The following is a 15,590-nucleotide window of genomic DNA, read 5'->3' on the forward strand; positions in this document are numbered from 1 at the left end:
TTGTCGTCGTCTTTTTTTTTTTTTTTTTTTTTTTTTAATACAACCTTATGTGCAAGAAGTAGATTGCAATATTTTGTTTGATACTAACCAGCACTTTCTCTTTAGTTTAAGCCACAGTACTTACTGAGATCTCCTGCTTTTCGGCCATACAAAAATCTTAATTTAAGTAGTAAGTGTGCATTTTCACATATGACTTTTCACATACAGCCAGCAAAAAGAAGGTATGCCATTTTGATTTTTTTCCCTTGAACTTTTCCTGATTTACTGATTTCTACATAGGGAAACTATGCATGTGTGTTTAAAAAAGTGAAAAGAATCACACAGATGTTGGTAAGGTATGACATTCTTTGAATGCTGTTGCTTCAGTACATGAGATGTGAAAATATTCTTCACATCATTCTGTGGCTAGCTTCTGTCACTTACATTACTGGAACAGTTACTATCCTCCTACCTCTCCACATGCAATAGTTTACCTCCTTGCCTGAAGACAGCCTGAAAAGACTAGTGAACTTGTCTGCCGTCTTTAACTGTGGATTTATACGATCTGTCACTTGTATGATCTAGCAAAATATGCAAGTAATCTAAATGCCTAAAAAGAAGAGTATTTTTTTCAAACTGTGGATTATGGCAATGTGTAAAACAGAAAAGAAAAAAAGTCTTGAGATTTAAAAGTGCCATACAGATATTGTAAACAATGCTGTCAATAGGCCAGTACTGAATTTTACCAGCCAGCAAAGGTCAGGCATGTATCTGAGTCTTCCTAAAATTCTTGACAGTCTTGGTTATCTGCGTTTTTGTTTTATAAGAGTAAGAACAGTGAGTTTAGATGGCTTAAAGTCGCTTGCAGAGAGGTCTTTAAATAGCTGAGAAATGAGAATAACCAGCTGTAAATAGTGTTTCTAAATAGCCTAATAAAATTAATTTTGAAATGTTTAAAATGTTTATCCTTCATCAGCAAAGTTGATTCACGTAAAGTTGATTCACGTTGAGGCATACTGCACAAAATTTAACTTTGTATAAAATTGCTTAGAATTGCTCTTCAGTCAGCAGAATTATGTGTACCTGTAGAGTTTGTTTCTGGAAACAATACAGAAGTAGAATTGATGCTAAATTTTGGGAAGATTCTTTTCTGGCTTTAATAGTTAAAGGCAATGTTTGTTAGAACACAAGTCAGTAGAAAGTATGTTTAGTTTAGTGTTAAGAAAACGCACTTTACATCATCTGCTTACAGCTATAGGTCTCCGTACAATATGGTTCCGGGTTATATGAATGATGTGATAGATTACACGCATAGCAAGTTTTTTTTTTATGATTAAAAGAAAAAAATTGCAGTGGTTGATACACTGGAAGGCAGGTCTGCCATTCAGAAGGACCTTGATAAGCTAGAGGAACAGGCCAACAGGAGCCTCCCAAAGTTAACTGACCCAAGTGCGAAGTCCTACAGAAGAGACAGAAAAAAATCATACTTCATTGTACCCTCTGGACTAACGGGGAAGCAACTTTGTGGAAAGGAGACTTGGTGGACACATCTACTGAACAAAAGCCATCAGTGTGCTCTTGCAGAAATGAAGATTAAACAGTGGGCTGCTTTAACCATTGCCTCCACAAGCAGATAGCTAGCTGGTGATGGAAGTGACTGCTCAGAACTGGTAAACTGTGTTGGGGATGCTGTGTCTGCTTTGGGATCTTAGGGAGGAAGAAACGTTAACAAAAAGGGTCTCTAGCCTTCTGCTAGGAAATGCCATTTTAACTGAGCATGTGCCATGGCCACTGTGCTCTCATCTTTTAAATCCAAATAATAAATTTATAGCAATTACATTTATTTCAATGACTATTAAGTGATCTCCAGTCTTATTTAATAGATGTTTAGTCTTGCCATTCTCAAGGCGTTGTCTTTTAACAACTTTTTTGAGACTGTTTTAAAGGAGACTTTAAAGGCATGAATTATTTCAGTGATAGTTCTCTGAAGATGCGTATTATGCTCATGTTTGGCTTGCTGTGTTTGTAAATTCATGTTTGAGGTTTGTTTAATCTGTTGATTGGTTAATTTGTATATTTGTATACATCACTGTTATTATAGACAGCATTAAGTTCTTGTAGTCTTACTACTCTTTCTTAACATTTCTGTATATGCGAATGCATATTCTCAAAACTTCAATTCTGTACATCTACATCTTCTGTTCCCTAATACTGTAGGCTAGTGTCTGGTGTTGAGACATGCAATGACTGCATTCCTAATAAATGAATATTTATAAATAAAATCTTTATCAATGGTTTAGCTGATACATTTTCAGCTGTTTCTCTTTTCCATTATTTGACTGTTAAATTTCCAATCTTTGACATGAAATTCAGAGAGCGAAATTTTGTGTATCACTTCAGGCAAAGGTAGATAGCAGCTTTTCTCTCTTGTTTCAGAAGTATGATTAGTAGTCATTTGCCATTTTAATGCTATCACTAATTTCATTGCTCCCTTCAAACCTTATTGCCATTAATTTAAATATTGTTATTCAGATGTGAACATCTGCCTTTTGCAAGTACTACTTTTTGCTAATATAGAAACTCTTTAACACATTGGTCAAGCACTTTCATAAAAACAAGTTGGATCATGGAAAACAAAAGTAATCAGATGTGACTATTATAGGAGTCTAGATATTGTGTATCATGTAGGCTGCGTAACCTTTTTTTTTAAGGGAGGGAGATGAGCGTGTAAAGTGTTTTTGCTGATAAGTAGAGAACTCTTCCTTGTTTACTGGCTTGCCAAAAACTTGAGTTTTGTTTTGATTGTCAAATTTCCGGCCAGCAGCTTGCTGCTTTTAATTCCTGTGTAGCAAAAGCTCTAATGAGCTCTTACTGCATGTAGAGCAGTAGTAGCTTCCTTAAGTACCTTTTGTCAAGAGGTACTGACATACAAAAAATGAAAATCAGAATGTTGAATCCTTTCACTCATATTTTCAAGTTGTACTTTTTTTTTCCCCCTTAGTTTTGAATCTTAAGGGTTCTGCTAAAGCTGTTATTTTTGGATGGTATATTTTGGATCCTTAGCGTTCAGTCAATGCATCCAATGATGATAAAAGCAGTTGCTAGGTTCATATGTATCAATATGAAATTGCAGTGATTTTTTTCTTGCTGCTTTCTTTAAAATTATATGGTTAACTCTTTATACCCAACTCATCTTTCTGTAGTAAAAATATTGTACCCATAGAAATGTTTAGAACACAGTAATATAAGGTTATGAAGATCACTTAGCTTAGATATTTTCAAACAGTGCTATATACACATTGTAGGCGTGCCTTAAAATGTCTGACTCCATTGTGTCTAGCTAATTTACCAGGAAATTTTTCACTTTCCTAGATATTAGGTGGCTTGACAAAACCTATTTGATTGTAACAAGTTTATTGTTGGACTGTCATGCTTTTATTGCTGTTATATTTAGAAACTACTGAATTTATTAGAAATGAAGAATTTTTGGTGAAATAAGAGGTTGTCTTTAGTGTTGTCTAAGTGTTCAGAGAAGAATTAGAAAAGTATAAACTCTTAAATAATTTACCTTAAATAAAATTACCAACAATTGGTTGGGGAATAGAGGAGAAAAGTATCAGTGGACAGCTAAGCTATTTACATTTTTATGTTAGAGGAAGTAGATGGGAGATTAAATAACAGATAAACCTGAATATAATGTAGAAAGTTGTAGGCAAAAAAAATATGCTGATGTTGTGTTAAATGCAAATACAGATTTAAAAGTATATGCTGAAGAGAGAGAAACCGAATCTTTACATTAAATGTAGCTGCAGTTTTCTCCCCTCCACCCCCTCCCAGCTTAAAATAGGAAAGGACAGAGAGCACTCCTGGGGCGATCTCCTTAGTTACTGGTAGTAGAGAACAGATTTTTTTTACTTAATAATTTTCTTCAAAATAGTCTGTTTGCCCCTATATATACATAATGAGCTTGAACTGCTATGATCAGCTTTTGGAATCTTTTTAACATCCCTAATTTTAGACAGATGTTTCTTGTGTTTATGCATCATCTGTCACATGATTTCAGGGAGGTATGGTAGCCAGAATGAAAAATGGAAGTGAGCTGGCTGTGGATGACCCGAGTCTAATTTTTTTTGTCCTACAAGGATTCACTTACTTGCTGTAGATGCCGTAAGGAACTCTATGCTTCTTACCATAAGTCTGTTGCTTGTTCAGAATTTCATGTTCTGCTGATCTAAAACATGTGCTGCTCATCTCTGTTGCATTTTGAAAACAATAAGCAGTCTACTTGTCTTTCCTAGGTGCTATAATTTGATCATTAAACAAGTAAATTAACATTTGTTTTGTTTTTTGTTCAGGTAGGGTGTCTCCAGGATGTAGATTCCTTGTTTAAGGATCTAAGGTCCTCTGAAGCTCACTGGCTTAAATAGGTGTTTATTACTTAATTTTTGTGTATTGCCATAATTAATCATCTTACTGACTGTACAGTAGAGGCAGAAGTAGTAATTGTGCTATAGATTAATGCCTACTGTATGATGCCTGTCCACATAGTTTGTTGTGAAAGCTGTAAGCCATTTTCTGAACACTGTTTCCAAATGTGAGGATGGTATGCTAAATCTTTACCTTCCCATTGGCAGAGTACAGAGTTCAAGAAGAGTATGCAGTCATCTTTCTGTCAAACATTATAAAAGCAAATACGTGACTCTGGGCTTCCCAAGTGAGGGCTTGCTTGGGTGCAGTTAGCTTGCAGAGCTGTTGGGGTCACTGGCACCTGCTGCAGCTGCCAGCAGGAGAGATGCAGGCTTAGCACCCTGCATCCAGGCAGTTCCTAATCCCTGGCAGGTGCCTGTGTTGTGATGCTCATGGTGGTTCAGATAAGTACTTATCAAGAACTACTTACTGCTAATCAAGAAACAAGGATGCAGAAAAAGTTTTAGATAAGCATCAGGAAATGCTTCTACGGAGTGCCTGGTAGTAGTTTGTTTACTGTTTCTTGGAAATTCCTGCTTTGTCATATTCATTCAGGAAAAGCAACGTGCATCAAACTCTGCAATGTGTATTAGCTTATGCCCTTGATCACTGACTGGCAGCTATGTTGTGTGCTTGGGGAGTGATGCAAATCTCAGATGTTCTGCAATTGCTTTAGTTGTTACTAAGCATGTGGGTAGTTAGAAGAGCCTTTGCTCGGTGGGATAGATTTCGGAATTGGTTCATGGTGATTGAATTCTAAACCAGTTACGTTCAGTCTTTTTGCAACTCAGCTGAACACAGTTCTGGGAGAGATATAGTCCTCCAAAAAGAATACAGTCTCTGACTATCTATTGTATTTCGTCATGAAGTGTTAGGGCCTATGAGGAAACTTGTCCTTTGTTGTTCCTATTCTAATGCTGCCTTCTCCAGTAATGCTAGTGTTAGCTTTATTCGTCTTAATTCTTTGTACTCCTTTCTGTCACTTCTGGTTTGCTTACTTGATTTGAATAACTGATTTGCATCTATAAAGGCACGTACCACTCTAGACCTATGCTGCTATTAATGTGTTTTACAAGTTTTAATCATAAAGTTATCTTCCTCAGACATTACAAGAATCAAATAATGTATTATATGCAGCGTTGAGCTTCTTTTACTAAACAAAGTTATCTGGCTATTATTAACAAAAACGTATTTCAAGTATAGCAAGCTTTTATTTTCCCATCATGCCATCAAACTGGCAGTACATTTTCTGATTTTATTGTATATCATTGCAGATTATCTGAAGACTTATGTATCCAAATATAACCCCCTCAAATTTTTTTTTTAGTGCTTTTTAGTTTCTCTAGCTTTTGCATGTATTGTTCATCTATAGTTAAAAACAATTAGATCTTTTTAACTAGATGCAAGACTGTAACAGTAGCAAGAGAGTGTAGGAAACAGGCACTATTAATTCAGGTAGTGCAATTTGTAATGCACAGCACTATTTCTCTAGCAATGGAAGAAGCAATATGAATTCAAGGTGCTTTCTCTTTCAGTTCAATAACTTACTGTATTACTGTTTTCATAGGAGGATGCAGATGATTGCAGATGTCTTTTTAGCTAAAGAAGAATATATGGTGTTTGTATTAACAGAATCCACTTTTACCTTCACAGATAAATTTGAGCAGTTTTGGGCCATAAATCGAAAACTCATGGAGTATCCTCCAGAAGATAGTGGATTCCGATACATCCCATTTAGAATTTATCAGGTAGGAGAAAATGAAATAAAAATTTTACCGAACTCTTCTAAGATGTCATATAACATAATCTCAATTGTGTGGAATCATGTATATTATTTTTTAATGTTATGGTAAAGCTTAGTTTGTATACTCATCTTTGTTGGACTCTTGAGTTGGATGAATTTAGCAAAGCCGAATGGACAGTATTTATTCTAATAAGTGTTTGTCATTCATTGCATGAGAAGGGTGTAATACTCAAGAATGTACAGAAGATGGTATAGATGCCTTAAAAAAAAAAAAAGCAAATTCTGTCGTTAAAAAAACTGCTACGGGTGAAGACTGCTTTGACTGTAAAATGCCCTCTAAAAGGGCAAAGTCAAACATTTGGGGAACAACCCTTTTTTTCTCAGCACCTACATAGGCTTCTCTTGATGGTATTCTAAGGCCCCATGAATGGTTTAGGTCTTACCTTTGTCTTCTAATCATCTCCTTATATTTTCTAAATTTTTAGAAACTTTTCAAGTTAAAAAATGTGTATACATCTGTGACATGTTTTATGATATATTCTCAGTGTGAGCGTTTTTTCATTTATATGTTGGAAAAGTTCTAACATAAGATAAAAATGAAACAGTTTTTGTTTTCCAGATCTGTGGAATTTTTTTTGATCTGGTGAAAGCTGGTTGTCTACAGTAATCTTTTTAGCATTACTGAAACTAAGATAACTTCTGTAATGTGTCTAGTGATAAAAGCTTAGCAATTAGTCAGTGAAGTAAAATGTCTTAATCATAGAATCAATAAGGTTGGAAGGGACCTCTGGAGATCATCTAGTCCAACCTCCCCACTCAGCAGGGTCACCTGGAGCATGTTAGACAGGGTTGCATCCAGGTGGGCCTTGAAGATCTCCAGAGAAGGAGACTCCACAACCTCTCTGGGCAACCTGTGCCAGTGCTCTGTCACTCTCACAGGGAAGAAATTCCCCCTCACGTCTTGCAGTGTGTTTAAAAATAAAATAACTACATAAATGTTGTCTCTTCTTCAGGATATCTATTAATAAAATAGTGGCTGTCTGAGAATTCAAAGAGTACCTGTGGGGTATGAATTGAAGCTATTGGGTTGCATTTACTTGTGCTAAACAGACTTAGAAAACTCTCACAAATTGTGTGGATTACTTGCACATTTTTCTGTCTTTTGTTGGTTATTTTAAATGTAAAATAGTTTATCCATTCTATGCTTCTTAAATTTTATAATAAATAATAAATTTGAAACTAAATTAGATTTACAAGATAGTTCTTGTAGACTTCTGAAACTAATAACTGACTAATGAAAATAGTTTAATTTTGCACTAATAGTTGCTTTTTGGCTCACTTCTGTCATGCTTTTTTCAGGGATTAGAACTATATCTGAAGATCATAGAAAGTGTTGACAATTAGTTGTAACCTTATGTAATCTTCCTCAAATCTCACACTAACTTTGATTTTTTTTTTTTTCTAATTTAATATACCAATCTTATTTTTCCCAGAAACTTTTTATTTGGAGAAAAATTCCTTGAGATATGTACAATTTTTTTCGTGTCTCCTCAATTTTTTAGCATTAAGCTTGGGATGAAGTTTTGAATTAAGCATAGTTAGAAGCTTATACAGAATTCATGTAGTCTATCATGAATTAAGCAGTTTTGCTCTGTCCTGTCTTTAAGATTGAAATGTTTACGTCTATATATATTTATATTTTGTACCTGTCACTATAGGAAAAGCCTTTTATTCACAGTAATGATATTACTTTATAATCGGCTTTAATGACTCATTAAAATATATCAACCTACATGATCTTGCTATGGGACTGATGTAATTTTTCATGTTAGATATAGGACAGATTTACTGTCATAATGAAACCTTAGATTGAGAACGGAAGTCAGTTATTTTGTCGAAGATCGTAGCAGATGGCAAGGTTTGTATGACAATCAAAAACTATGTATCAGAGAAAGTAGTTCACTCGGTATTTTATTTGTTGGTAACCAAGTTATTTATTTTTTAGTAGTCTTTTTGAAGAAAAATCTTTTAATAGTAACTACAGAAATGGGTGTGCTAAGTGGAAGTTTTGCTGCTCGAATAAAGTAGGGATCTTTAAGTCATGAGGGAAGACTTCTGTAATATCACATGATTTCATGCTAGGAAAGTTGAAAAAAATCCAAAACAAAAGCAAATTCAATAATGTCTATCCCTTTACGTATGTTGGTAGTACTTGATGATAAACATCTTTGTCACCTTTTCTTTGGAAACCCTTGCTTGAGTGTACTCAGTAAGCCTATTTGAGTGTACCTCAAATACCTAAATAAGACTGGAAAGCTAAACGCAAATGAAGATGATACTGAGGCAGTCCTTTGGAAGGCTTGTGTACATTATTTTCAGTAATACTGTTCTTAATAGTTACAAATACTTTCAGTGATGTTGCTCCCTTTCAGAAGGTTGATGCAGGTATTCCTAACGTTTTTTTTTTGGTTTGGTTTGTCACTGTGTGCACTGATTACTGCTCATCATAAGAGCTTATGTATTTAGAGGAATTTTCAGAAAGTGTTAAGAGTAGTGAGACTATACCTTTTTTTCAAGTGAGGAGTCCATTCTTCTCAGCATAAATCTACAGTACCTAGTGACAGACTTGCATATGCTGAAATAACTGACTCAAAAGTATTCTTAAGACATCTTTAAACATCTCACCCTCTTAAATGCATTTTAGTTCCCTTTTTGGTGACAAAATTGGGCTTTGTATTGTAATTGCTTGCGTATACATAGGTAACTACCTGAAAGCTAGTTTAGCTTTGGTTTGTACCAAAGTAGGCATTGATTCCCTACATATTTTCACATAACATTTTTTGTAGATGCTTAAAGATACATGGGTGGATAGCAGGAACTTACTAGGCTGTTGCAGAATCATGGCATGTGTATGAATGTCAGGGTTTTATAATGCTTCCTTTAAGAGCCATGATGTTCCCAGACTTCTAGCACCGTTGCCTTCAGTAGGCAGAGTTCCTCCTCTTACTCTCTGTAGCCTCCATTACCCCAAAGTACTAGAAGATAATTCTGTGAACTGCCTAGATTGCTTTTGTTTCTGTATGAAGTGAGTGAATATTTTTCTTTAAATGTGCTAGATTGTGGTAAAAGTGCATTAAATGTAAATCAGCTAAGAAAAATCAGTCTTATAGTGGTCAAATCTGACTTTGGAGAAAGTTGCTATAGAAGAATGCATACAATAAAGTAAAACTTGCTTGCTTTTCAGTGAAGGCCTGATATATTCAAAACTCAAAGGCTCTTTCATTTGTAAAGCTTGTCTATTAAAGTACATTTCTAAAGAATAATATGAATCATACCTCATGTGGTATCCAAATCTGATGGTGTGTGGGGGAGAGATGGCAAAAATACGAGCAGAGTACTTGGCTAAGTCAGAACTAAACTAACCACAGGTAATTTTAAGCCTTTGTCCAGCACCTCTTACATGTAGCAGCTAAGATTGGACTAGAATCTTAGCATGTAACGTAAGAAACATTGAAAAAGATTAAATGTCATTAATGACTAGTTGAATTGCAAATTTAAAAGCTAGCTAACTTCGGCTTTTAAAAGTTAGCTAAGAGATTCTGGAGGTTGTATTACCAACTCTCATTGTCTAAACTGTGCCTTATGGAGCTCACATCAGATGAAGCTTTGAGATAGGTGGAAACTTTGTAATAGAGGCAGTTTAAAAATAGTGTTTGTATTTTTGTGACAGTTTTCCTTATTCACACATGGCTTGGGGGAGATGTGGGGGGGAAGTGCCCGCATCATCACTTCACACACATAAGCGGCTATGTGCTCAGTTGATAGTTGCAGTTGATAGTTGCATGAAAATCTTTTTGCTCTAATAGTACTGTTGAATAGAATGATTTTGCATTTGTTTGAGGGAGAAAGTAATAGTAATGTATGAAATATATTATGCATCTAAAAGGTGCTGCTTTTCTTATACTGTACTAGAGCTAGTTTGGCTTGATTATTTTTTTTTTCTTTCCCCATCAGACTAGTTGGTTTTTCATTTTCTAATTGAACAAACTATAGGCTGATAAATAACAAGAAGTTTTCATCAGACTGTGCTAAAGCCTCTGGCTCCAGGCATTAGAAGAGAGCATATCAGTCAAACTGGAGAGGAGTCTCTCTATATATTAGCGGAGACTGGCCTCATCAACCACTGTCTGCTGTCTTGTCCTGCAGATGGGATTGCTCTCGGTCTCGCTTGTTGCTGTGCACGTAGTTTGTGATGATCCCTGAGCTCTGATAACCCTCTCTGTCGTGCCGGCTCCTTGTCTCTCCTCACAGTCTCCATCTCTCTCTTTCTCTCTCTCTCTCTCTCTCTCTCTCTGCCTCTCAGCACCTCTCTCTATGCATCTCTCTGTCTCCCTCCCTCCTGCTTACTCTGTCACTCCCTGTCACACTCTCCTTTCCTCGGCCTCTATCTGTCCCCAGCCAGCTCTCAGTTTCTCCCACTTGCCCTCTCGCTCTACCTCTTCTCGCTCTGTCTCACTCTTTCTGCCACAAATGTTTTCCTGTTGTGTGGGATTATTCCACTAAGGTGCAGCCCTTGCAGTTCAGTGACTGCATGGTCCCAGCGAGTCTGTGGGACAAGATACTGGGGATGGGCATTGTGAGGGTTGCCTGCTATCTCCGTAACAGCGTGCCCATCATCCCGTTGGGAATGTGAATTGCATGTGTCAGATTATTTGGAGTCTACCTTACTAGTACATAGGATTTAAAGTTGAAATAGTAATTTTATTTTCAAGAATGAAATGTAAAAAGCATGAGAAAGAGGATGAAATAAGACTAGTCATGATAGGAAGACTGCTGAGCTGTTCTAGAGCCTCACTAGGTTGCGGTAGGCTAAATGTCTTTTTGCCAGCCCAAGAGATGATGATCCGGGATTGTTTGCTTGCTTGTTCCTTTATTAGAGTATTAGATATGTGATGGTATTGGAATGAGGCTTTGCCTCTGTTTTCTAAGGGTTTTGAATAAGTTATTGATTTTATTGCCTAATTATGGAGTAGGCCTTGGCTTTGCAAAGATTTTTTCCTATCATAAATCCTGTAAAATTTTGTGGCAAATTGTACAATCACAAATTGTTTTGATGTAGATCTGTTTTAGTAACATAACTGAAATTTGCCATATTTTGGAATATACTGGTTAAATCTAACATATTGCTCTTCATGTTGAAGTTGCAGTATTGAGGTGGCTACTCTGACTTGTCCTGTAAAACCAGGGAGGTGGGAGGAGGGAGCAAAGTATTCCAAGACTTTATTGTTCTCTGGCCCGGTAACTGACTTGGAAGCCCAGCAGGGCCCTTTCTCAAGCAGTGGAAAACCTTTATTCATGTCTTCATGCTAGTTGGCAGAGCTCAGATAATCAGTTCCAAAGACCATTACAATTATGCAGATCAGCGCCACTGACCTGTGTAATGATAGATGTTCAAAAGCTAAATCAAAGCAGATCTTTCGGAAGGATGTTGGACCCAATTGTAAAGACCTCAAGTGATAATTTTATACTAGTAAGCTCAACTTTTTTATTCTGCGCAAAAAGTCTCTTTGCATTTCAAGGTTGAATTTGCCCAACTTCAACTCCAGTTCTTAGATTTTTTTTGCGTTCTGCCACTTTAAAGCCTTCTGACTTCTAAGTTCACATAGAGAGGTGATATCAGCAACTTCAACTTTATTTGATAAACTGAATCAACTGAGCTCTTTAAGTGAGGCTTGCTTGCCTGTGCTGAAGCTATTTTGTAGTCTTCTTTTCAAACACTAGCTAATATTTTGGTAAGACTCAAGGCTAGTATTAAAGTTTGGGAGACCAAAAGTTAAGTTTGATTATACAAGATTTTAGGTTAGAAATACTTGAAGTATTGGTAGGGTAAAGTTAGCTATTTCTTGAAACTGCAAGTTTCAACCAAAATAGCTAGAAAATATAGCTGCTATCGACCTGAAGAGGGCAACATAACACAGCAAGTTTCTATCTCTTGTTGGCTAATGCAAAATGCTGTCAAATAGACATGTATATAATCCTGTGTTCAACTTTTTTTTTCTTATTAAAAGTACCAATTTCATAAAAGACCTACTGAAAATAGAGCAATTTATTTCTTAAAACGTTCTTTTTAAAAGAGCAATTCTGAGTGAATAGAAAGACTCTTGCCAAATTATGTTTAGTTTGTCTAACAGTGCTATGCTCAACTCAATTTCTGTCCTAAAAAAATTAAAAAATTGTTTCATAGTAAAATAGAGTGTACAGAATGACTTAGTTTTAAAACCAATAGTTCAGTGCTGAAGAAACACTGAAAACTCATGCTTTTACCCATTTTAAATTTCTTCAAAAATCAAATCTCTATGAATAAGAAAGTATAGAAGCTTTGGTAAACAAATATTTTTCCTAATGCCTCCTTATAAAGAAAATAAAACTTGCAGGGAATATTCTGTATGGGCAGCAAGACCCATAAATTACTGTGAATACTTGTTTTCTAAACTTGATTGATGTTCAGTTCTGCACTAGAAGTATTATCTTTTAATAGCTGTTTAACAAATTGTCACCTTCAGCCAAAGGTTTCTATCGTCACAGTTGAGGTTCCATAATTGTGTGAGCTCTTGTGGTTCACTTAAATGCAAAGTGAAATGGGCTAGCTCAGTCCATCTGCTGCTGAAGTTCATGATTTTTTGTGTTAAGAGGTGTTCATGCAGTCCTTGTGAAAGACTTCAAAGAAACCAGGTGCAAGATCAGCCTTGTGCCTTTCAGAGTCATGCTGCAGGATGGGGGCTTCACAGAGTTTAAAAGAAATTCTGGGATTATATACTGTATTTGTTATCAGATATGTGACTAAAGCTTATGTAAATGTGGCTGTTATCTGGAAACCTGTCAGTCTGCCTAGTTGAAAGCTATTGTATGAGTTGCACAGAGCTCGAGGAGGGAGACTGAGAAGAGATGAGGCTATAAAGCCTTAACTTCGGTAGCTACTCTGAGCTGTGGTTGCACTGTTACCAAGCTGGATAGCTTTAAGATAGCTCGGGCTTGTCCAAATCAGCTGCAGTAGTACTTCTGAGTTGAACATAAGCATGATTTGTATACAGAGAGTAGTTTTGCTCATATGAGAAAGGAGTGAGTTTGAGGTTCTGAATTATGCTGTAACTAGTTTAGATAACTTAGGGATATCCAATATTCTGCGCGTTGGGGAAAACTGTGCAGTATTTAATTTTTAAATCTTCTTTATCTTATCTGATTCTCTTTTGATACACCTAGATTCTTTCAGGATCTAAAGCAGTAGTATCTCGCTGAATAAAGTTACTTTGCGTAAACTATTGCATAGATTTTTATTTTTTAATTTACGTTAGCAAAACATTCAATTTGTGTTGAGCTGTCATGAAATAATTGACAGTTTGGTGAAAATATCACTAATCTGACATGCACTCCTTATGTACTCCCTCATCACAAATTTATAGCTTTTTTTAGCAAATTGTTCTTGTAAGGCTCTCATCTTTGTTCCGAACTGGCTTATGCTAATAAACCCAGAAATAAAAAAGCATATGTAAATATTCATGATAAAAATTTGATTTTAAAACTTGAGATTTAAGTTTTTGTTTCCCTGTTTCCCTGAGCTGTTTTATTAAAGTAGTGCTCTATATACCATCCTAAATTTGTTACGAAAGTTAATGTATGTATTCAATCGAGTGTTAATTCTCAAGAATATAAACGAGTTGAAGATTGAATAAAGACAATAAATGATGCAGTAATTCAGTTGAATTAAGACTATTTATAGAGTTACTATTGGATCTTGTCAATGCTATGTTTTAATATATTTCTGCCTTTTCCTTTGATCATTAAATCTGATTATTTTACTTCTCTGTTTTACTCAGTTTAGTCAATGCCAACTGATTTGCCACTTTCACTTTGTATTTAGTTACACGGTCTGGTTCTTATTTTGTAGCAGGACGGACTTTTGCTTGCAGTCTGTTACTATATTCCTTCATAATTGTATGTATTACACTATAAAGTAATAGCAAAAAAAAAAAAAAAACACGGTGAATTGCTGTGCATTCAGAATAAGAGGAAAAGCAAGTGTGGATTTTTTTTCCTTCTTCAGAGGGTAAGAGATGCATTGTTTTCAAGGGTTATTTCTGTGTCAGTGCAGCATATATGCTATATACTGCTTAAGAGTTTAACTAAAGGGTAGCTTATGATGATGATGGAAGAAGCTGAAGTCGGTTGAGTTGCAAGTCACAGCTGTATCTGTTTTGAGTTGTCAGTGTTAGTGCATCATCTTATTTTTGTTTTACTTAAAAATAAGTAAACAGAACAGGTTAACTTTAGCACAAAATTCAGGATCGAGAAATAGTGTTTTAGGTTTTTTTGGAAAGTACCAAGATTTCTATTTGTACTTTCTTAAAAGTCTGAAAGTAAATTGTATATATGCAACTGTGAAATGAAACAAACCTATTAGGAAGTGGGGTATGACACCATACTCTAGGAATACTGTATGCATTAACACACATTGGAAATGTTAGACATTTTACTGCTCTTGACTGTAGGAATTTCTTTTAGTTGATTCTTATTGTGGAGAACAGTGGTTTTAATTCTGTAAGTGGATGAAAGCGTTGTGTAGTACAATACTTCATACAATGCTTTTAAGAAAAACAATATAATTTTTTGCATTTAAATCCATTTCTTAAGGTTGTTTGCCTCACAACTAAGCAGTACTCAATTGCTTGCCTTTATGCTAGGTTTAGTTCTGCATATGTGCATAAAACACTGCAACTGTTAAAAGCAGTGTTTGGTTTTTGTTTGTTTTTTTTTTTTTTTTTTCAATGACTCTTCAGATACCTTGATATTTTACTGATTTTTTTTCTTTTCTGGGAAGACTGGCCATCTTAACACAAGATTTTTCACTGCATATTCGGTAAAAAGTCTTGTCCAGGCTAGTCAAGAGATGATAAAGCATTGATTAAGGCTGAATGTCCTTCCATTCTAGAAATATTAGTGGCCATCTTATGGACTTAGGGAGCTACTCTACACTGTTAAGTATTGTGATACTACTGGAATCAGAATAATGTGACTTTGGTGGAGGGTAGTGCTTCGGCCTTCATTTATCTTGCAGACCATCCTCCAAGTGGTCATGTTCTATAGGGAATACTGATTGGAGTCCCAGTGTGAACAAGCACTTTAGGGGGTATCCTTTAATATACCTTAAAGAACAGATGGCAATACATTCTCAACCCACTATCCACTAACCCACTACTCACTTTTCTCCTAAAAACCTTAAAGAAAATGGTTAAGGACAACTGAAGAAACACTAAATGCTGTCCTTACATAGGTGATTTGGCAGCTTGTTGAAGAAAATTTTCCTGTGGATGTAAAATAATCAAAGAAGATAAGTTATTATCCA

The 15,590-nt window shown here is 35.6% G+C and overlaps 1 protein-coding gene across 2 annotated transcripts in view; it reads left to right on the forward strand.

Annotated features, from left to right (window-relative positions):
* The window catches only part of ATG5 (autophagy related 5), an 81,522-nt gene that overhangs the window by 28,131 nt on the left and 37,801 nt on the right, over positions 1-15,590 (forward strand). For both annotated transcript variants that reach the window (XM_062572691.1, XM_062572692.1), the window contains exon 6: positions 6,100-6,194. In XM_062572691.1, coding sequence (XP_062428675.1) covers positions 6,100-6,194 — 95 coding nt within the window. The remainder of the gene's footprint in view (positions 1-6,099; positions 6,195-15,590) is intronic.

This window comes from Rhea pennata, chromosome 3, assembly GCF_028389875.1.
Source record: "Rhea pennata isolate bPtePen1 chromosome 3, bPtePen1.pri, whole genome shotgun sequence".
NCBI lineage: Eukaryota > Metazoa > Chordata > Aves > Rheiformes > Rheidae > Rhea > Rhea pennata.